Source organism: Amblyraja radiata, chromosome 17 (genome assembly GCF_010909765.2).
Source record: "Amblyraja radiata isolate CabotCenter1 chromosome 17, sAmbRad1.1.pri, whole genome shotgun sequence".
Taxonomy (NCBI): Eukaryota; Metazoa; Chordata; class Chondrichthyes; order Rajiformes; family Rajidae; genus Amblyraja; species Amblyraja radiata.
In genome coordinates this window covers 34,317,672-34,341,266 of record NC_045972.1, presented here as the reverse complement: position 1 = coordinate 34,341,266, position 23,595 = coordinate 34,317,672, and the positions used below count along the sequence as shown (strand labels likewise).

At 43.6% G+C, this 23,595-nt stretch overlaps 1 protein-coding gene across 4 annotated transcripts in view; it reads left to right on the top strand.

The window, feature by feature from the left end:
- Nucleotides 1-23,595, top strand: part of kifc3 (kinesin family member C3) — a 43,596-nt gene that overhangs the window by 15,455 nt on the left and 4,546 nt on the right. For 3 of the 4 annotated variants that reach the window (XM_033036099.1, XM_033036094.1, XM_033036095.1), the window contains exons 3-17: nt 3,926-4,089; nt 4,781-4,921; nt 6,680-6,871; nt 10,104-10,277; nt 10,612-10,759; nt 11,059-11,189; nt 11,362-11,473; nt 11,678-11,859; nt 14,137-14,241; nt 15,087-15,217; nt 15,326-15,373; nt 18,737-18,860; nt 19,743-19,872; nt 20,745-20,974; nt 22,217-22,351. In XM_033036099.1, coding sequence (XP_032891990.1) covers nt 3,991-4,089; nt 4,781-4,921; nt 6,680-6,871; nt 10,104-10,277; nt 10,612-10,759; nt 11,059-11,189; nt 11,362-11,473; nt 11,678-11,859; nt 14,137-14,241; nt 15,087-15,217; nt 15,326-15,373; nt 18,737-18,860; nt 19,743-19,872; nt 20,745-20,974; nt 22,217-22,351 — 2,082 coding nt within the window. In that variant the 5' untranslated portion in view covers nt 3,926-3,990. The remainder of the gene's footprint in view (nt 1-3,925; nt 4,090-4,780; nt 4,922-6,679; nt 6,872-10,103; nt 10,278-10,611; nt 10,760-11,058; nt 11,190-11,361; nt 11,474-11,677; nt 11,860-14,136; nt 14,242-15,086; nt 15,218-15,325; nt 15,374-18,736; nt 18,861-19,742; nt 19,873-20,744; nt 20,975-22,216; nt 22,352-23,595) is intronic. The other variant, XM_033036098.1, reaches the window with a different exon arrangement.

Below are 23,595 nucleotides of genomic sequence, written 5' to 3'. Positions count from 1 at the left end.
TTCCATTATGTCAATGACTGTGATGGAAGGATCACCAGTAAATCACATGTGTGATCCCAGTATTGAATATAATTTGGTTTGTTGTGGGATCCTGTTGGAAAGGATGGTTGTTGCTAAAATAAAATTAACTTGCCTCGTGCATGCCTGCTAAAAATCGAATCCAGCCCCCCCCTTCCAGGCACCAGTCTCATTCTATGTTGTTAAGATGCCTTCACCTCACAGAATGTCAGTGGCAGAGGATAATTCCGTTATTTGGTTTGTGGAGCCACCCTCCAGTGCAATGTAGTGATTGCACGGGATACTTGTAACCAGTTGTATTCTGCAAAAGGAAAGGTTATCAGTGATGTGTTTTCATTAAAATGTGGCCGTGGAAGCAATGCACTTGGTCTCTATTGAACCAGCATTGCTATTAGAAGCAGCCAGAGATGGTTGTTACATGTTTATACCTGGATTTGTTCCATTATCAGCACCAGGAAGAGGTGGGGAAATGGAGGAGAGGGTTCAAAATTGATCAGGGCAACGATAAAGAAGAGCAAAAATGAGCAGGCAAAATGAGCAATGATGAAATAATGATAGGAATGGATGAGTGAAATAAAACGGAGGGTAGTGCATTGGAGCACGCAAAGGAGAACATAGTCAAATCCAATTGTTAAGATGAAATCTTCCTATCTTTGTGCTTAAAATATAATAAGACACAGCTGAAAATTAGCAGAAACTCTTCAAGCATTTTGCTGTTCTGCTGAATTACTACTTTGTTGCATAGGATCTTCCAAATACATCCTTTTTACCAAATGAAGATTTGGTAAGAATCTTTACGATTTTTAACCTTCTCTATTCGTCCTCCTCAAAGGCAACTCTATTGATCAGTACCCTTCTAATTTAATAGGGTGCTGAGGGGTCCAGGCTTTTGTGTTCTGCTAACTTCGGTCACACCTATTCATTCCCTAAAAGTGGAAGAGTGGTGAATGTAGAACAGTACAGCACAGGACCAGGCCCTTTGACTCACAATGTCTATGCCAAGTTAAACTAATCTCATTTACCTCCATGTAATCCATATCTCTACATTCACTGCATATCCATGTACCTATCTAAAAGCCGCATAAATGCCTCTGTTGTATCTACGTCCACCACCATCCCTGGTGTTCCAAGCACCCACCACTGTCTGTGTAAACAAAAAGTTGCCCCTTTAAAACTACATCTTTAAATTTTCCCCTCTAACTTTAAAGCTATGCCCTCATGATATTTCCACTCTGGGACAAAGGTTCTGACTATCTACCGTATCTATGTCTCTCATAATTGTATATACTACTTTCAGGTCTCCCTCAACCACTGACACTCCAGAGAAGACAATCCAGGTTTGTCCAACCTTTCCTTATAGCTACATCTCTCTAATCCAGGCAGTGTTATTTTGAGCCTCGCCCTCTCCAAAACCTCCTTGTAATCGTGCAATTAGAACTGCACATAACACTCCGAATGTGATCTAACCAAAGTCCTATAAAGCTGCAACATGACTCAGTGGACCATATCTAAAGTCTAAAGTTTATTGAATATCGAAGCAGGCACAAGGAAGTGCTTCTGTTTCCTTTGATTGCAAATTATTGAACTGACAGCCCAAAGAGGGTTATGTTTTTGTCCTTGACAAATCCTATTTACATGAATTACATGTACTTTTGCTTCCCATGGGAATGTTATCAGTCAGATTTGGAACCTAGCCGCATTAGTAGTATTCCGTCAGAGGACCAAATACATGGTCAATCCTGGCAATTTTAAAGCAGCATTTGTAGGGTTAGATGGAAGTAGATTTAGAGAACCTCTGCCTGTGGCATAGACAACTTGACATGCAGCACGATGTGTGTGAAGTGAAAATTGGAAGGATGGAGAGTTCTTGAACTCTGTAGGGTTGGAAGAGAATGCAGGTATGGGGAAGGATGAGACCATGCAAGTGTTTGGATGCAAGGATGAGAATTATAAATGGAGGTAATTGCAGACTGTGGCTGGTGCACCATAAGCATACAGATGAACAATGGAATTAGGAGACCTGAAGTTGGGAAACATGCACCATTGTTCTGAAGCAATGTTCCACCCAGATGTTATGCTCAATACTGCACAGTATTTATAATGGGTCAGGAGCAAGTTTCATATATCTACTTTGCTCACACTACATGCTTTAAACCTACTAAGAGTTTGGCAGGTGCAGCAACAAATTCAAAGATTCTTCGGGCAAAGATTTGTGAAAGGTGCAAAGGGCGGCACTGGGAACTCCTGCAAGGAGTTACGCTTGAGCAATAATATAGGTGGGCCAGTTCCCACCAATGTATCACTGACAGCATCACTGCACAATCCTGATCTTTGCCCATGGGGTACATTTGGCAAGTGGAATGCTAATATTTAGGGAAAAAGTGTTGCAATTCTCAGTTGCATTACAGCCAATGACACTGGTGAGGTTTTAGTTTAGATACAGCATGGAAAATGGTCCTTTGGCCCACCGAGTCCATGCCATCTGTCGATTACCTGTTTATACTAGTTCCATGTTATCCCACTTTCTCATCCACTTCCTACACATTGGGGGCATTTTACAGAGGCTAATTAAATGTGGGAGAGGAAAAAAGAGTTGGGGGTTGTGGAAGCATTTTGAGGGGTAGAAATATTAGGTGATTTTTTTACTATAGATAGGAATAAAGTTAGTACATTTGTTTAAAGTAGAGCACCTTTTTCTAAAATGCATCCTTAACTGCCCAGATCATTCTTTCTTGACCCTTGAAGAAACTTTGCATAGTTTAGTTCTGGGAAATGTAGCGGAGCAACTAACTGTGAGAACGGTTGGGAGATGGTGATTGTAATTTAACTTCAGGCTACACTAGAAAACCCTAATGTTATAAGTGGGAATGGTGGGATGAGCCATGATTGACAAAGTGAGTAGGGCTCCGACACCATTAAACATTGAACAAGCAGATCAAGAGGCCAGCAATTGGCATGATGGTATGAAGGATGGTATGTTAGATGATCATTTTCCGATGAGGCAAAATATCAAAGGATAAAATTAATTATTAAATTAAATTAAAGATTAAAATGCAAATTGATATTTCAACAGGACTCATATCATATAAAATTAGGCCAGATGTAAATGTAGTTGAGAGGCATGTGCAAAACAAAAATTAACGAAGTAACATTTTAAATCAAGTTTTCTTTTTTTTAAAGATGTAAAATAATTTTGTGCGCTTATTTGTGGATTGACAAATTGAACTGAGTATTTATTTTGAAGAAACAAATGGTTTAGCAGGTGAGATGGATGGTTCGGAGGTGGGGTTGGCAGTTGTTGATTATGAAGAGATGTTCACTAAGATGTTTTCATCGCATGTGTTCAAACATGTTCAGAGGAAATTCTTGTAGTGCAAGTTGTTGAAAGACATGGGAGAAAAAACTGGTAAATGGGTATCATTTTTGGCGAGGAATTGATGAGCTTTCAGTACTAGTTTTTCCCCACCCAACCTCTTCCCGTGATGTGCAAGTACGAAACACCTGAGTTTGCTGACAGCTCAAAGTAGATGATTCAGCACACCGTGGGAAGTTCTGCAAAAGATGTTAAGAAAATAATACAACGTGATTTAATGTGGATTAAGTTTGAGGTAATAGCATGCAAAAAGGGTGTGGATACGCTGAGAGCCCAAGGGCTTTGGATGCACAAATCTCTGCAAGTGCAAATGCTAACAAAATTTCTGATTGCAGCCTCACCAATTTTGGTTTACTGTTTTGTGTGTGTGTGATGGCTGTATGTACTTTCAATTTATTCATTATTGCTTAGAAGTCACTGTCTACAGGATTCTCTAACTTAAGGGGGATCTTGGAAATCCAAGGCCATATTTAGTCTCAACATTTGGACTTGACCACCTCACTCCAAACAAACCTGCCATCTGTCTCTCACCAGGTTGGGGGCTCCCAGCTTTTCTAGTCTGTTGGAGGAATCCCATCAAGGCACTCAAACTCATCAAGATGATCAGCTGTCTGCAGGAGGACAAAGTGAAGCTGCAGGAGGAACTGAACACGGCTGAGTCTAAACAACAGTGCCTGGGCAGCACTCCACCATCTCTGGTAATCAATCTGGCACTGCATGTAAACATTGAAAGGACTTGAATTATTTTATGGGCATGGAAACAGGGTTTAGTACTCATCCTTAATTGCCTTTGAATGTAGTTGAGATGCCTCCCTGGACCTTTCAGGGAGGCATCTCAATGTACCCCAATGGTGCTCTTGGGTAGAGTCCCCTGGAGATAATGGTGGTAGATTTGCTAGTCTTGTCAGGCCTGGTCAAACCAGCATCATTAATCAACTATGCTGTTTTATTGTCCCTTCTGTGGGGATAGTGGCACGTGGACTTTCACGTGGCCCTTGCACTTCGGACAGATCAGCTTTCAGCTTTGGACAGTGTTCCCATTGCACTGCACTTGTCCCGGTGCCAGGTGATGATGCTGGGAGGTCCTGTGCCTCTGCTTGCTGCCTTGAATCCCAGCCACCAGACTCTACTAACTTGCTTGTCTTGCTTCTTGTAAGGAAGAGGCAATGGGTGAAAGGCTGAGATGGGGTGCACGGATAATTCCTGGGCTCATCTCTGCAGCTCGGGGGAGCAGAATTGAAGCAGACTCACCACTTGCAGGAATGGAAGAAGTTGCTCAAAATTGAAAAGAATTCCATCTGATTAACCAAGTGGAGACGTGCTTGAATCTTGTGCTGTTTTGGTGCTCGTAGTAACTGTCCCTACTCTGTTCCTGTCTGTGTTCGACAGGGCACCACGGACCTGGAGAAACACTTAGCGATCCTGGTCCTGGAGAATGATCGACTGAAGCAGGAACTGAACTGCAGCCAGCTCCGGTTCCAGCAGCTCCGGGCCTCCGTCCCCACCTGCACAGACTGTGAGCACAGCAAGGTAAGAGCAGATCTGGATCATTACAGCAGGGCATGTCACGTCACACAGCACCTCCCAGCCATGGAGCACGAGGCCAGTGGTGTAACGGGGAATTTGGCAGCAAGTTTGCACACACAGAGGACCCAGAACCACACCGATATCGACCTGAAGAATGTCAGCTTTAATATGTTGGTTCAGGGAGAATTCTTGGCCAGGACGCTGGGAGAGAAAACTCTAGATCCCCTCATTAATTGTATGAGGTGGTTTTCACCGAGCTGAGAGAAGAAGGTGGGACTGAAAGACAACCTTGGAGAGCACAGCACTCCCGTGGTAGTTAGTGCCTGGAATGGTGCTTAAACACATAACCACTGAACTCAACATGCAGGTGCCATTTACTAAGCCACAGCTAATGAATTGGGAGTCAGGGAAAGTGCTGGCTTTCTCTTTAGGTTTAGCTTACAGTGTCCGGTGCAGAAACTATGTTTGTAGCTGAAGTGTGTAAGTGGAGCTACTGTATATAACGGGATTATCTGTTGTCATTTATCCTGGGTGCTGGCCTGACCAGTATTGGTGCTCAGTGAAAATAAAGAATGCTGGTTACAAAAGAAAACACAAAGTGCCTTGTCCAACATGTCCAGCAGCATCTCCGGAGAACATACATAGGTGATGTTCGGGTTGGTTCCATTTTCTCCAGAGATGCTGCCTGACCCGTTGAGTTATTCTAGCCCTTTGTGTTTTCGTTGGTGCTCTGTGCTTGTCCTAGACGTAAGGGAGGTGAGATGTCTTTGTCCGGCTCTGTGGCTATGATGCAGGGTCTGCCTCGATGCTGTCAGGGTGTGGCGAGGGAGCCGGAAAAACCTTGCGTGCTCGGGGATCCATTCAGTGTATCAGCCCACGGCTCAGCTTCACCACCGTGGAGAAGCACGTTGGCTTTGTCCTGGGAGGAGGAAGAGGAGGTGGGAGAGTTGCACAAGAGCCCGGGTTGTGTGTTGTCAGGGGGCACTCCTCCTTGGAAAGGTCTCTGTCTCTGATCAGTGCTGGAGAAAGGCAGGAGCTGATGAGGTGCATGGCAGGTTGATATTGTTGTGGCTGAATCTCTGTATCAGCTCTACCACCTCCCCCCTCCCCCGCTACCTTTTATCCAAAATTCCGTGGTGACCTTGAACTACTGCAAGTCCACAGCCCTCGGAGGCCGCTAATTCAAGAAATTAAGAACAAATTCGTCTTCGCCTCATTCTCAAACGGCTTGCTGCTACTGTAACCCCTCACCAATATCAGGGACACACCCTCATCATCTACTAACAAGCCTTCTCGAGAATCTCCTTAAATGAACAAAAGAGGCCCTGAACCCTTTGAGTAAAGGCTTTTTTTGTAAACGGACTTAATCAACTTTATGATGATTAGTTAAATATAACTCTACAAAAGCATAGATAAAAATGTGGGATGTGGGCAGAGAATAGTAAAACATTAATCCAAGACTTGGCACGCACCCAGGTAAAATATGCCGCATATTCTCCCACGCTCATCCATTCAATGAGCTGAGTCCGGACAAGCTATTGCTTCTGCCCCAATCATTCTGGTTGTCAATAACTATTGGGACTATTGGGGAGGTGCAGTGTGTGTGGCTGATGTTTTAAACATACACACCCTCAGAATATGTCCTATTTTTTATCAGAACCCGAGGAGTTTAGGAATCGAACCTACATATTAGAGAGGTTAATCAGGTTACCAATTGTCTGTGGTGCTGCGTTTTAAATGTGTTCTCATTCCCTGTCACAGGAAAATTCTCGGTTACGAGAACAAACGTCCGTCTTGCAGTTGGAGCTGGAGGAAAAGACAAGACTGCTATCGGAGCTGGAACAGCACCTCAAAGATGTCCATCAGGACAGAACTGAGAGGGAAGAGAGGCTGAATAAACGCATCAGGGACTGTCATCTCGCCCTGGCCAAACACCCCACACCTGGAATGAAGGTAAAAGGGTGGCATTTCTGACCAGCACATCAGTGATGCACAGACATTGGGTGGGATGGGCTTTACTTCACACGTCTGGATATAGAATGGTTAAAGTTATATATTGTAGATTATTATAAGAAAACAACAATGTACAGGTATGCCTCAACTCGCATTCACCCTGCGTATCCTCTCGTGATTTTATACAACTCGATAAGATCACCCTTTGCTTCCTGCACTCCAAGGAATAAAGTCCTAGACTACCCAACCTCTCCCTCTAGCTTAGGCCCTTGAGTGCTGCTAACATCCTCGTAAATCTTTTCTGCTCTCATTCCAGCTAGACGACATCCTTCCTATAGCACAGTGACCGAAACTGAACCCCTATGCCAAATTCGGCCTTGCCAACGTGTTTTACAACTGTGACATAACATCCCAACTTCTGTTCTCAATAGTCTGACTGATGTTGGCCAATGTACCAAAAGCCTTCTTGACCACCCTATTTTCCTGTGGTGCCACTTCCAGGGAATGATGTCCTTGCACTCCTAGATCCCTATGCAGGGCCGGATTTAGATGAAGAGAGGCCCTAGGCTGTTCCACTTGTGAGGCCCCTCCCAATCCCCCACGACTAGAGGAAGATGGTCCACCAGATTGACGCCGATTTGCAGCCAAGTGTGGCCAATGCGATAAGGGGCTGGAAAGCTGCGCTTTTTATTTATTTATTTATTGCCAGTGCTAGTGTCGAGTTATCAGCTTAAAACACTATTATTCTGAAATAGAGGGCAAGGAAAATTACTGAAGGGTTGTTTAGAGACTACATTGCGTTGTGACAGCATATGTAAGAAAGGCCTATGACAGTCAAAAATATTATACACCTTGCAGGGCTCTCACTTAACTTTTTTTCTCTGTCAGCCAGGCAACCTTAGCAGCTTTTTAGGTTGCCAAATGACAGTTTAAGTGGTCAGTTAAGACGGCTTGCATGACGCGTGCGATAATGTGCTTGGACAAAATGCGTAGTTACCAGTGGGAATTATGCTCAATGAAGCATTCACATATTATTTCTGCTTCAAATAAAGTCACAAACTAAACATATTCACCAATCAAGACATGATATATACCACAATGACATGCAGCAAAATTATAATACAGTATCTCAACTCTTTTTACACATTGCAATTAATGCAATTTCTATTATTTCTTTCCACTTCCAAACAAAAATGTGGTTGGATTATTCAGCGTATGATCAACCTCAGTGAGACCAAGCGCAGGCTTGGCGATCGCTTCGCACAACACTTCCACTCAGTTCGCAATAACCAACCTGATCTCCCGGTAGCTCAAAACTTCAACTCCCCCTTCCATTCCGAATCAGACCTCTCTGTCCTGGGCCTCTTCCATGGCCAGAGTGAGGCCCACCGTAAATTGGAGGAGCAGCACCTCATATTTCGCTTGGGCAGTTTACACCCCAGCGGCATGAACATTGACTTCTCCAATTTCAGGTAATCCCTGCTTTCTCCTCCCCTTCCCAGCTCTCCCTCAGCCCACTGTCTCTGCCTCTTCCTTTCTTCTTCCCGTCCCCCCCACCCTCACATCAGTCTGAAGAAGGGTATCGACACCAAACGTTGCCTATTTCCTTCGCTCCATAGATGCTGCCTCACCCACTGAGTTTCTCCAGCATTTTTGTCTACCCATTCACACAAGTTCTGTATCCCACTTTCCTCACCCCCTCCCTACACATAAGGGGCAATTTTACAGATACAAGTTAACCTACAAAGCCAATGTGTCTTTGGGATGTGGGAGGAAACCCACACGTTTGCAGGGAGAATGTGCAAATTCAACACAGACGGCGTCAGAGGACAGGATCGAACACAGATCTCTGGCATGTGAGGCAGCAAGTCTACCAGCTGTGCCAACACACACAAAAACATACATTGATAACTTTGGTTACTAATAAAATGAAAATATCAATTTTTAGTCTCAAATCTCCAAGTGAAGCTATGTCCCTCTACTGTATGTTTTAATTCAGTTCAAGACTATGGGGCAGTACATTGGCCATAAAGTTGCTGCCTAAAAGTGTCAGAGACCCGGAATTGATCCTGAATATGGGTGCTGTCTGTATTGAGTTTGCTCCTTTTCCCTTTGATCGCATGGGTTTTCTCCGGGTGCTCTTGTTTCCTTCCACATTCTAAAGGTGTGCAGGAACCTATTTCAGACCCAACCCAAAACGTAATACTAGTTCTATCCCACACATTAGCGATGCAAGTCAAGGGTCAAGAGTGTTTTATTCTCTTTTGTCCCAGTTAGAACAATGAAATCCTTACTTGCAGCAGCACAACAGAATATGTAAACATAGTACTCTGTAAACAATGTTATAAAAGAGAAAACAAAATGGTGTATATTTATATATGAATATTTTAATATATAAATATATATGTGTGAGTGTGTGTAATATACACACACACACACACACACACACACACACACACACACACACACACCCCCACACACACACACACACACACACACACACACACACACACACTTTCCCTCCTGGGATGAATAAAGTTCTATCGTATAGTATCGTGTGTGTAGGAAGGAACTGCGGATGCTGGTTTAAACTGAAGATTGACACAAAAATCTGGAGTAACTCAACAGGTCAATCAGAATCTCTGGACAAAAGGAAAATATTACATTTTGGGTTGGGTCTGAAATAGGATCCTGCACACCTTTGGAATGTGGAAGGAAACAAGAGCACCCGGAGAAAACCCATGCGATCAAAGGGAAAAGGAGCAAACTCCATACAGACAGCACCCATATTCTCTTCTACTATCCATCCCCAATTTCATTTGTGTAACCTTTTGAAAGTGGTTGTTGGGTTTATTCAACTGGGTCAGTGTAGTATGGAGCAATTTGGTCAGTGTACACAAGCCAAGCTCTGAGTAAATCAAGGATACATTTCTATAAAAAAATACTTCTTCCATAATTTTGCTCTTCATTAATCCCAACAATTTTCTCTTTTTGCCAAGTAAGAAGGGTTGTTGGATTATGCTATTTTAAATGTCTTAATTTCAATGGCATGTGAGTTTATTTGTGGCTCACATCTCTAAGCAGTCATCCATACCTTGGTACTTTTGTTCTCTTGACATTGATGTATGGATTTGGGTTGGGTGGGCAGGGCGGGGAGACATACTATAATTGTTTTGGAACTGCTCCTGATTATAGGTTTGATGAATGCACCTTGTTGTTAAACCATTCATAGTTCATAAGCAAGAAAATGGAAGTTGAGTCATTGAGGATGAAGCAGGATTTAGAAGAAGCCCAGTCCAGGAATCACTATCTTCAGGAGCAGATTGGTATCCAGAGGCAACTGTTGACAGAGCAGGAACAACAGCTTCAGGGCTCTTGGCATACATCAGCCCAGCTTCAAGCTCAGGTAAGTCCAAGTTCTCTTCTCTCTGATGTTAATAACATTGCAGGAGTCATTAATCTCCACTTGGAGCCAAACAATGTACAATGCCACATTGTTAATATTTACTATCTTAAGAAGATTAACATGGTTACATTATATCTATTAACTTGGGAACCACTTGTGATTTATATTGTCTGAGAAGTTCCAGGCCAACTCAGACAGCAATAGCACTTAGTCTGAAGAAGGATTTTGGCCCAAAACGTTGCCTATCTCCTTCGCTCCATAGATGCTGCTGCACCTGCTGAGTTTCTCCAGCATTTTTGTGTACCAGCAATAACACTTGCTCCGTAAACTGCAGATCATGATGTACGAGGCGGAACTTGAGCAAGCACGAGGGGAGATGATCGCGGCTCTTCAGGCAATGGAAGATGAGAAGAACCAGACCATTGAAGAGGTCTTCCAGCACGCCCGCTCTGAAATGAAGTCTGTACACGATAACCTGAATGGTAGGTGATGAGGAAGAAGCAATGAACTTCCTTGGACTAAGGAACTTGCATTTTAAAGGGATCTGTGCAATGAGGAGATGGTAATGCATATAATGTACCTTAACCTGACATTTGCTGCCTTGTGACAATTTGGGGCAAAGTGGGTGGAACTGGTGTGATTGAACATGAAGAGAGTGGACGCAGCACGTTGGAGAAGCAGAGTCGACGACTATTGAGGACAGTCTGACATGCAGCACATCTAACCTCTGGGAAGCCAAGGGTCTTGTCACTGTGCTGACCTTTAAATCCTCTTCCTGCAGGTGTTCGAATGAATCTCCTCTCCATCCAACCAGCCCTAAAGACACTTACGAGTGATTACAACTGTCTGAAGAATCACGTTCGGGATTTTCCATGTCTCCTACAAGATGCTGTCAGCCAGACAAAGAAGGATGTGAGTAGTAACATGTTGTTAAGGAGTATGGGGTATATAACTAGAGCCCCACGATGCAAGGACACATGAAGTTGAGTCAATACTCTGTGCTCATGACCATTTTTATGCTGTGCCTGCAGCGCTGCTGATGTTTAGTGGATCCAGTATAGCACATGCATGTCTTCCTTTCCAGATTTACCAGGCAGTGGAGGAGGCAAAAGGAATCAACCAGGATCTTATGCGCAAGTACAAGAGGGAGATGCAGCTCCGCAAGAAGTGCCACAATGAGCTGGTGCGACTTCGAGGTGAGTGGGATAATGTATGCGGTGAGAGTTTTGATCCTACACTGCAGGGAGGTGCCCCTGATCCAAAATCAGCTGCTTAACATCTCCCCTGAGAGCAGATGATTATCAGCTGATCATTTAATGGCTGAAGCAAAAATAAAGCAAAAATTGCCTAAGCTTTCTAGAGTTCATTTCACAAGTGCCTCTTTGGTATTATTTCTTCAGGGAACATCCGTGTCTTCTGCAGAGTTCGCCCTATAACCAGGGATGATGGCGCAGGGCCCGACAACAGGAATGTTGTTTCCTTCGATCAGGATGATGATGCGGTTTTGTGCATCTCGCATCGTGGAAAAACCTCTTTGTTTGAGATGGATAAGGTTTTTCAACCATGTGCACTGCAGGTGGATGTAAGTGGACTTAATGTTACAACCAGATGATCACTGGGATGTGTGCGAGTCAGTTAGCACAGTTGCTGGATAAAGATCAGAGATGTTGGGCAGGTATATGGGAAGTCATAGACCAGGCTCTATCCAGTTTGCCTTCTATCACACGCGTGCCGTACTGAAGCTGTTGACAACTGTATCAGTCTCTTACAAATATCTCCTGTTTCTTCTCTCCACAATAGCAATAGAATGGGGATTACACTGTTGTATCTGATATGGAGCATTGTGTGCCCACGTGCAGTAAGACCTGGACAATGTGCATGCACGGGGTCAAAGACAAGGAAACGGGCTACTATTGAATTATGTGTCAAATGTCAAGGAAGACTCTTATTCTCACCTTTGACATTCAGTTGTATTAGGTTCTGCATGAATCCTCCACCATTGATCACTTAATCAATGGTGGGAAGTTGGTCACCATTAGTCAAAAACTTAACCAACTATGCCAACTATGGAATTGCATGACTACAATGGTGGGTCAACTGCTGGAGATGCTATGGTAGTGACTGACTTCTTGACCACCTAATATATTTCTATTATCCAAGAAGGCATTGGGGATGTGGTGGCACATTTTCCATTTTAATCTTTCAGCCACACTGGAGCATGACCATCCAGAATAAGCAACCACCTTGACTGGTGCCTTCTCCATTGCCTTAACTGTCACTGTCCAACAGCAAGTTGGCTACATTCAGTACCAACCATAAAATGCAATGTTGCAGCTTCCCCAACAGCTCATCCTGAAACAATATGCTCCAAGCATCCAAGGGGATGTACGCATGGGAATGTTTCTCATGTAAATCTCCCTCTGGGTCACATGGTGTCTCTTACTGTCACAGGATCTGTATCTTGCAACTTCTCACCCATTCTGCTGTGTATCACTACAAGAGCTGCAGTGTTTTAAGGCAGCAGCTCACTACCACCACCACTTCAAACAGGGAAAGCAGGGATGATGATGAATGGCAACTCATGCCAGTGGTGCTCTTGTCCCATGAGTATTCTCACCCAAAAGGCCCTGAAATTTTGCAACGAAAACCCCTGTTAAAAAAAACTCACCCAATATATTAGGTTCTTCTGTTAGGATCCCGTATACATGTGAATTCATCTGTTCCCTATTGCATTAGAATCTGGGGCACATTTTATGATAACCTGCACATTGTGACTGTTTCCATTCCTCTACTCCTTTGAGTCTCTTTTGGATTCCTATTTTGTCCATACAAGTATACTTCCTCCACTGGCGTGTATTTTCTGGGCAGTGTCCCACACTTGTTAGCTACTTATCTCCTGCCAGTGTGTGGGATCTTGCAAAATAGCTGTTTCATTTGTTTACATGAAGGTGATTGTACTTCAAAGTAATTCACAATTTGAAGGCCTTCTGATATTTCTGTCAGCTGGAGGCACCAGTCAAAAATAACTTTTTTTCTCCAGTTCTGCTGGCCTCTCATGGATAGTTTGTGAATCAGCATGGTTTTATGTAGGACTAGCTCATCCTCTCCCGGTGAGCTGATATTTAACTCCACTCTTGTGGTTCGTATACAATATTGGTCTTCATTAAGGAAGGGTGTAAAGGTACTCGCAGCAATTCAAACAAAGTTTACTAAACTGATACCTAGGATGGTCACAAGATGCTGGGGTAACTCAGTGGACAGGCTGCATCACTTGTGAGAAGGAATGGGTGACGTTTTGGGTCGAGACCCTTCTTCAGCTGTCCTGCTGCCACAGCATTTTGTGACTATCTTCGATTTAAACCAGCATCTGCAGTTCCTTCCTACACATGATACCTAGGATGGGTGGGTTGTCTTATGAGGAAATGTTAGATAGATTACATCTCTATAGGAGTTTAGAGAGAGTGGTCTTGATTGAAATATAAGATTTTGATCGGGTAGATGTGGGGAGGATATTACCTCTCGAGAGAATCTAGTGCTTGGTGTTGTACATTAAAAATAAACAGTTGTCTGTTTAAATCCTTTTTTTGAGGGTCATGAGTCTTCATGATTATCTTCGAACGGCGATTGAAGCAGAGTAAATGTTCTCGGGCCAGCAGTGGATAGATTCTTGGTCAACAAAGGGATGAACGGTTGCTGCACATGGATGGGATTGTGGGGCTGAGGTTTCAATTCCTTCACTCAGACTGGCAACCTGGGCTTTCCTATGGAGAAGATGTGCATAAAACATTGAAGGTTGTGTGTCTTGTCAAAACTCAAAAGCATCAATCTCTGAAATAATTTATCCTGTTATTTACCACAGATATTCCGGGAGGTTCAAGCTCTGATCACATCCTGTATTGATGGCTACAATGTCTGCATTTTTGCCTATGGACAAACAGGCTCTGGGAAGACATATACTATGGAGGTAGGGATTTTCATGGGATCTTTACAAATCTCTTAAATAAGAATTAGCCATTATCAATAAATGCATCTTTTTGGATCTTTTGCAAGTTTGTAGGATGTAAGGGGCAAATACTATATAAACTGTTCACACAAGCCGCCCTGACCTTTTGAGTTCATATTAACTCTAAAATGTTGAATAATTTGGGTAAGAAGGAAAACGATCCCACTAATCCATAACAAATTTGCTGCTCCCCAGCACAATGTGAAAATGGTCTCAACAGCATGGGATCCCAATAATTATGAAAATTTAGGGGAAAAAACTACACGTGCTGGAAAAATAAAATAAAAACAGAAAATGCTCATCAGGTCAGACTGTATCTATGGGAACAGAAACACAGTTAACATTTCAGGTTGGAGACTCTTCACTAAAACTGGGAAGGAGAAAAAAGAAGCTCATTATGCTGCAGGATGTCTCTGAGGTAAACCAGGGTGATGGTCTACGTAGTGTAGAAATGTTGAAGTCCAGACACAACTCGTTAGACCAAGCTCAACTGGAGGATCTCTGATCAGTAACATTGACCCTGTTTCTTTATAGATATTACAGTCCACAGACTGTTTCTAGCATTTTCTGTTTTTGTTTCAGATTTTCAGCATTTGATCCCCCCCCCCTCAATGTTATCTATTACGGTGCACAAGATAATGTATAACATTCAGGTTTACCTTTTGAACTAGTGCTTTTTTTTCCTTCTGTATTTTCTCCCACTTTTCTGTTTTGCCTGTAATTGCCTCACAGTCTCTGGAGAGCAAAGCGCTCCTTATTTTTCTCAGCCAAGTCACTGACATTGGCCCATGTCCCTTTCCCTCCAGGGATTGCCGGACGACCCAGGGATAAACCAGCGCGCTCTCCAGCACCTGTTTGGGGAAGTGGCGGAGCGCTCAACCGACTGGGACCTGTCTATTACCGTCAGCATGGCTGAGATCTACAACGAAACACTCAGGTACGAGACTGGCCCGAGTAACAGAGGGCTGTGCTCCACGTGTCGCCGTGTTTACGGGTGGGGATAATCTGTGGACGTGGTTGCTAATAGTATTTTCTCTTTTTATAGAGACCTGCTGGGGTCTGACCCCCAGAAGACTGAGGATCTAACTATGAGGTTACTAATACTTGCACTCTTATGGGAGCTGCATGATTGGTGATTGGTGCAATGCTTTGGCATGGCTGTGGAGCTGAATTCTGTTTTCATTTTTTTTTTAAAGTAATCTGTGGCCTATTCAGAATTTACAAGTGCTTTGTGCATCAGTCTTTGCAGTCCTTGGGAGGTTTACTGTAACTTCTGTATTCGTGATGTTATTAGGACACACACTCTTGCTTCAGTCCTGTTTGGCAGGATGATGGGCTTTCTGTATCCTCTCACCTGGTCATATCCCTTCCAGTCATGTGAAAGATTAGATGCAGTCACATGTGATACAGTGTAATCACTAGTCATTCTGATGTTGAATCTTGGGCATTCCAGCCTGACCAAAGCCATTGAGAGTCATGAAGAGAGATTCTCCTCTGTTCTCTTTTCTCCCCACCCCCTCCCGCGGGAGTTTAAACAACATTTCTTCTTGTGGGATGGAAGAAAATTGGTGTGAGATTCTTTCATCATGGGAAGTCCATGCATGAATCCCTTTCCAGTAGGTAACAACAGAATAAATGGTAGGGCAGAATATTTTTATAAGGTGCGAGTTTTTATGTGATACAAATTATTTGTGCTCAGGGGGACCTGGATGTCTTTGTATGCAATTCACTGAAAATTAATGTGCAGGTTTAGTAAACAATTAGAAAGGAAGTGGTATGTTGGCCTTTGTTGTAAGATAATTTGAGAATGTTGATGTCATTGCAATTACATAGCGAGCTAGTATGACAACCCCTGGAATACTGTCCATGGGACTGAATTCCTTACGGGAGGAAGAATAAAATTCCCACAGATGGAGTACAGCTGAAACTCTCTGGATTGATACCACGAATGGCAGGATTGTGTGATGAGAGATTAAGCAGACTGGCCCTTTACTCTTCAATTTACATGTATGTGAGCTGATCTCATTGAAATTTGTATTTGCACTAGGCAGGGTACCTACAGAGATGACATATTCCTTGATCGAGGTATACAGAACCAGGTCTCAAAGTATGTAGTAAACTATTCAGGTAAAGGACAGGAAGAAAAAAATATATGTGTCTTAAGGTTATAGTGATTTTTTTGAAATTCTCTATCCATGGAAGCTGTGAAGACCTGAAGGTGGGTACATTCAGTACACTAAGGGAATCAAATGAGTTGGATACTGAGTTGGATGATCAGCCATGATCACATTGAATGGCGGTGCAGGCTCGAAGGGCCGAATGGCCTACTCCTGCACCTATTTTCTATGTTTCTATGTTACATGTGAGTTAGCACAGGAAATTGTACGGAGGTAAAGGATTAGCCACAATTTTACTGAATTGGAGAACAGGTGTTGTAGTGGTTGTGGGGGACGGGACAATTGGCTAGTCGTATATATATTTGAGGAGCAGCGTGGTTGGTGCCTAGGGTGCGCTTCATGGCAGCCGTAGCACCCTGAAACCAAGTCGGACAAACCGCCGAAAGATCAAGCCAAAATTGGAACTCCCTGACACCTTTGGCTTTGCATCTTCCCTATTCCCCTCCAAAGGAATCTCGGTCCAAACTTTACTCTGCTCTCTAATGGGGCCCTACCTCGAGCTGTGCAAACGCCCTATTTTTCCGCTTACTCTTTACACTTTACACTTAACCTCTGGTGCCGGTTCCTGCTGTTGTGTTATTTTAATCTTTGTGTTTCAGCTGATGTATTCACTGGTACTTGAGGATGATTAATCATGAGAGCGGATCAGTTGTGGGGCTTTGTCATGGGTCTTGTCTGGATCTGGGTTTATCCAATTCCCTTGCTGCTCACGCATCCATTACACATGGAAAAAAATGTTCTGCCACACAGAACTAGTTGATTCCACCTATTTCAATATCAACCTCATTGGGTGACCTTGTGAGTCAATATCATTAAGAATATGTTCTTACTGGAATGGGTAGAACATGTGAATGCCTAAATGACAAAAGTCTTTGATATCAATAATTGGGCAGCCAACAAATTGCGTCAGTAAAATAAACGCCTCCAGATACAATGCAGGGCAGGTGCAGAATTAAACACTTCATTATTTCATCTAAACTGTTCAACAAGCATCGACATGAAGTGCTAGACTGTTTCTGCCGTAATAGGGATGGGCTGATATTCTGGGTTCTATTTAAGCATGATTGACAATCAAGGAGAATGTGTTGTCGTAATGAGCTCAATTGTTATTGCCAAAGAGAGTAAATCAAATGGGTTCATCAGAATTGGGCTGTACCACAATTTCTTAAGGAGTTGTAATTTTGATTTTAGTACAAAACAATTATCTCAGAGGAATCTTTGTGCAGAGTGTGGAGCAGCTAAAGCCAAAATGATTGATTAATGTTGCCTGACGTTTGAGAAGAAAATTGAATGATGTCTTCGAGAATATAACCTCACTGAAGTTAGTACTGGAGTACTGTCGAAATTGCTGATGTTTTTGTGATGCCATGTCCTTGATCTCTATTAGCCCTAAGTTCCGGGGCAATTCATGGGCAGGTCATTGATTTGATGATTGGCCTTTCCCTGTGATTCTTCCCTTCCCATATCAATACCAAAATTGCTTGCATTAGAATCTTCAAACTACAGTTGCAAAAGTTAAAGCCACAACATTGAAAATCTCACCCCATATCCACCTGCCTTACATTCCTGGTCTTTTTTCGTCTAAATAAGTTTATACTTGTTTCTCATTACTTTCTAATCTGCTGTCCACAGATCCACACACTTACAAGGTCGACCCCAAACTCCACCTCTTTTTGTTTGACCAAGTACATCTGCATGAATGTACGCATTGGGCAGCCACTCATTATCTCTGGTGATCAGTTTCCAGGTCACTTGTGCCAAGAGTCTCCCCACTGTTCTCAGTTGCTAATAGAGAGCGTCCTTTGTTTTTTACACAGTGATTTCAAAGCTTGTAAATCTCAAACATATCTTAGATGTAGCTTGTTAGCTAATATTTACTTTTCAGCATTTATATATTTTATTATGTTTATTAATGGTGCATTAATGCCTTAAGTGTTATAGGATATATCTATGTTTATTTTTAAATAGACTCCTTTAGCAGTGTCCATATTTTATTATCCATGGGAAATCCATACCCCTATCCCTCAAGTATGAGGATTGGGTGTATTGTTGGGAACAATTGCAAATTTTCTGTTTACTGTTCCACTTCTATGAGCACATAATGTACCCAGGCCCCTCGCTGCCCCTTGTCCATTGCTTCCTGCTGCTCTGTGTCTGGTGTGGTCTTTTCCTCATTGTGGTTGTCTGTCTGATGTCTGATGGTGAGGCAACCCCTCTATGGGCATTGGTGACTGCTAAGCTTTTGTTGAGGCCACTAGAATCAACTTATTTATTTGCAGGAACTTGTTGGCCAAAGATCCCAGCGAGAAGCTTGAAATCAAACTGAGTCCTGATGGCAGTGGGCAGCTCTATGTCCCGGGTCTGATTCAGATCAGAGTACAGAGTGTGGACGACATCAACAAGGTGAGAGCCGCCTCTCGTTGTTTGCTTTGTGATGTGATGGAGGGAAAATAGAGACAGGACAGGCTTGCAGTGTTAAAGTGGAATGAGGATAGTGAATCAAAACGATAGCAGGCAGCTTTGGAAGCCTTACCCCATTACTCAAACCTCACGTCAAAAACCTTGGCGTTATATTTGACTCAGCATTGAAATTTGACAAACAAGTCAATGCCGTGGGATTGCAAGTAGAGCCAATGTCTCACACCATCAAAGACCACTTTCAGTTCTGTGACTATGTGAGTTTGCATGTTCTCATGATGATTTGAATTCCCCCGGGAAACACTTCCCCCCCCCCCCCCCCCCTACCTTCACTGCTACCCCTGAGTTCTCCAGCTTTCCTTCCCCCATCCCAAATGTGCAGTTTGGACCACTGCAAATAGTCCCTGTTGTGTTGCTGAGTGGTAGAATCTGGCTGGGGTAAATTCCTGAGAATATTGAGAGAATAAAAAGTAGGATTAAAGGAGGTGGTTCTCGGCAGCATTGAGAAAATAACCAGATCATCCACTTTTAGTTGCCTTGTTTGATGTATAACTGCCAACTAAGACTCTAAGTGGAACGCCCTTCAAAGCAATGCAGTGTGCTTTGTGTGATCTATCTGAGCAAGAAGATGAGGCTGTGGTCTGTATCCCAACACCTGGGAACTGCTCCATGTACCTTGGCCTTAATAGAGTGGGTAATTCTGCCAGTTTGAGCTGACAGCTGCGTCATGAACTTGTTATTATTCTAATGGTGAAAGCCATGTGTCTTCTAAAATTAGAGTAACACAGTAGGCACATTTCTGATAACCCTCATCCTGAAATTTGACCTTGAGAAATACCATTCTTTGAGAGACTGCTGTTCCCACAGGTTTTCGAACTCGGGCGCGTGAATCGGGCAACGGATTTCACAAATGTGAATGAGCACAGCTCCCGGTCCCACGCTCTGCTGATCGTCTCTGTGACAGGGATCAACCTCACCTCTGGAGTTCGCACAGTAGGTACGATCTGAGTGCAACAAGGATGAGGCTTGGTAAATTAATAGCTTGGATGTCTCCACTGCATTAAAAGGAAGATTTACAGTCATCCAATTATATTAAAGAGCAAACATCTGGTGGCAATCTCCTGTGTATCGAAATTAGGTCATTTTAAAATAATTTTCAAAATGATGGGTCTTATTGAATATGCAGGAATTAATGGATGATTAAAATAGTCAAAGATTCTCCTGATTTGCACTGTTCAGGAAGTCACCAATTACAAGATTATTAAACTCTGTCAAAGAGGGCTTTCAATCTCCAGACAGTAAAAGCTCATGGGTGCCTCAGCGCTAAGCTAAATATCCCTCCCATACATGCTGTAGTCATCTCATGATGTCCCTACACCCATGCCACAGACTGAAGTAGTTTATGCTGGAGATTTCTAATTTGTGTTTGAATGTATTGGCTTTTAGATATGTGGTGGAGTGCTCCAGTGCGGATGGGGATTTCTCCATTTACAATGTGACCTGGTTGAGCTTTCCCTTGGTGCCTGGTTTTAATGTGTTTGTGAAGTGCCCCAATTCTGCACTCAGGGCCCAGGATTGCCATGATTCTCCACAAAGCAGGTGGAAGATTGTGGGATGTGACATCTCGGACAAGAGTGGTGGAGATGGATGGGGGTTTCTAATCCTTCTGGCCAATGAGTCAGTGATATTGGGGTGAAGAACGTGGTCTATGTTCTGGCTGTGGTGCATTGTGACTTGTAGAAAGTGATTCATGGTGTAGTTCCATGGAGCTTCTAACTTGGCTGATAACTCGTATCCTCTTCCTGCTTGGAGATGTGATTTACGTGGGGCTTTCCATTGCGTTCCAATTACTGTCTTGCTTTTTTACAGGTAAATTAAACCTGGTGGACTTGGCAGGTTCGGAGCGTGTCGGAAAGTCGGGGGCAGAGGGGCCCCGGTTGAGAGAGGCCCAGAACATCAATAAGTCCTTATTGGCCCTGGGAGATGTCATCTGTGCCCTACGCTCCAAGCAGCCGTACATTCCTTTCCGTAATTCCAAGCTGACCTACCTGCTGCAGGACTCCCTCAGTGGTGACAGCAAAACCCTCATGATGGTCCAGGTGAGAAATCCTCCTGCCCACTTTAGCGAACCACTTCCATGAACCACTTCCATAGTGTAACCTAGAGAACTGGGGAAAGTTGAGATCAGCAGCTGATCTAAGCACCAGGATTTAGATGGATTTTGGAAGGATGGGGGTTGAAAATTGAGTAAATAGAAAGAGGAATGCAGGACTGCTCTAGAGTAATGAAGACAGTTCGCAAGTAAGACATATATATTACAAAAACATAAGCTTGAATTTTAAGGCATGCAACACCAGCATTGTTTCCACACCTTGTGTCGATCTAGCCACCCAATTCAGACATAGCAAAATTGCTCATAGCCCAACTGACCTTGCCCTTGACCCCAACTGTCCTCCTCATGGACATCATCGCTGGGGTTGAAATGGGGTTGGTCTGTTCTGCAGGGGAGATGAGTATTGGCCTGACGTAGCCAAACTCACAGAATCGCACCATGCGTTGTGTGAAACTACTCCTCTACAGTTCCACTTGAGGCTGACCCACCAGATGGGTGATTATTATTGTACATGTGGGAAGGAGCAGCACTGGGAGTCCTCAACACTGAATCCAGCCCACATCAGGTTTCATCTCAGGTCTCGTCTCATCAGGTAAAATGTGGGCAAGGACCATCATCTCCCATTCTCTCTCAGCTGATGAATGCAAATGACTGGCTATAGAACAATCCTCCCCTCAGCTATATGACAGCATGTTGCTAACTCCACTATCAAGAAGGACAAGCAGCAGGTACATGGCAACACCACCACCTGTGGGTTCACTTCCCATGTCACTCACTGTTGTGACTTAGAAAAATCACTGGGTCTGTATTGAAAACTCCCTTCGCAAAATGTTGCAGTTTGTTTCACAAGGGTTTTACAGTGGCTGCTGGAGAAGATGACTTGCCATCACTTACTGGAAGATAATTGGGAATGGGCAACAAATACTGGCCTTGCCATGATCCCCATGTTCCAGAGTGAATGATTAATGAGCAGTGGTGTTGGAGTAGGAGAGGGAGACATGGGTTTCCAGGTCTGTCAGGATATCTAGGAACTTCACGTGGAATTGTGTTGAGTAATTGCCTTTTATGTAGGATGCGCAGTAAACACTTTGCTTGACCCCTTGTCCTTGAGTGGCCCACAACTGAGTAGAGCTACGATTGACCAACCTGGGCTAAGAATGAGTGATGTCATTATGCGAGTTGGACTGTTACTGCAGGATATTCCTATCTAACCTCTGGATTTTCACAGGTGTCTCCAATGGGGAAGAATGTCAATGAAACTATTTGCTCTCTAAAATTTGCCCAGCGGGTACGGTCAGTGGAGCTTGGAGCCGCCGGGCGGAGAGCCGAGAGCCAGCTTTGTTCCAGCCGCCAGGAGTGTGAGGTATGAATGTTTCCCCGAATGATGGATGTGGAGATTGGATCTGGAAACCAATGGGCACTGGAAGTGCTCAGCTGATCACTCAGCATTTGTGGAGAGTTGATAGGTCTTTCACTAAAAATGTTAACAGTTTCTTCTCCAGAACTGTTGCCTGACCTATGGATTTCCATTTCAAGCGCATTGATTAACAGGAGAAAATGGTTAATGGGATTAGTATCACAGCTGGAAAGGGAACACTGGTTATCCCTGGTTTACAAATGCCCAACCTGTACATACAAGCCAGTGTTTGGTAACCATCAGTATAGCTGTTAGGCTGCAGGTGACTGTTCTGTGCACGTTGCCACGTTGAAGCTAAGTAGAATACATTCTTCTTAACATGTTGATGTTTATTTTGTGGATCTTATCTAAGAGACAGGCGCTTATGGACAGCTGCAGTGTCCTTTTTAAAACCGTCAATAACATGTAAAATCTCACTACAGTAGGTATTATCATAATACTATTATTAGCCTGTTGATCCCTGCCACAACACAAGCAGAACCTGTATGCTGAGAATATCTTGGATCTAGGGAATTTATTAATCAGATGGATAGTATTTGCTGCTTTTCGTGTCCATCTTGTTACAAATGTTGACCTCGCTGTCATCATCCGTCCTGAAAAGGACGCAAGCTTCTGTCCGGCAACAATCAGTGGAAGCCATCACTTGTCGCAATAGATGATGGTGGTAGCAGGATTAGCTCGGGATACTTCCAGTTTCCAGCCCCGTGACGTGGATGCTTCTGCTATGGGGCCATAGTATTTGCTGAACTGGCATTATTCCTCTGGAAACATAATACAGATGCTGGAATCTTGAGTTAAAATTGTCTTTTGTCTCCTTCGTCACTCTCCATCCATCTGCCAATCAGCCACCCTTGTCTACTTTTTTTCCAGCTTCCCCCTACAATTTGAAAAAGGGTCGCAACCAGAAGCATATTTCCGCCACAGATGTGACCTGACCTGCTGAGTTCTTCCAACACTGTTTTTTAAATTCGTCTGTAAATCCATTTTGGGCTGAGCCACTCTGTAGTTGGACTCTAATAAGCGAGTTCGGTAGTCCGACTGCGCATGCCCAGGTCATAGATCCCTCGCAATAAGCATTCTAGGCAACTGTGCTGCTGCATGTATACAGACCCGCATTTCATCCGTAGTCAGGATCGAACCAGGGTCTCCAGCTCAACTCTGCCTGTCCCACTGGGTTAACAGACAGCCCT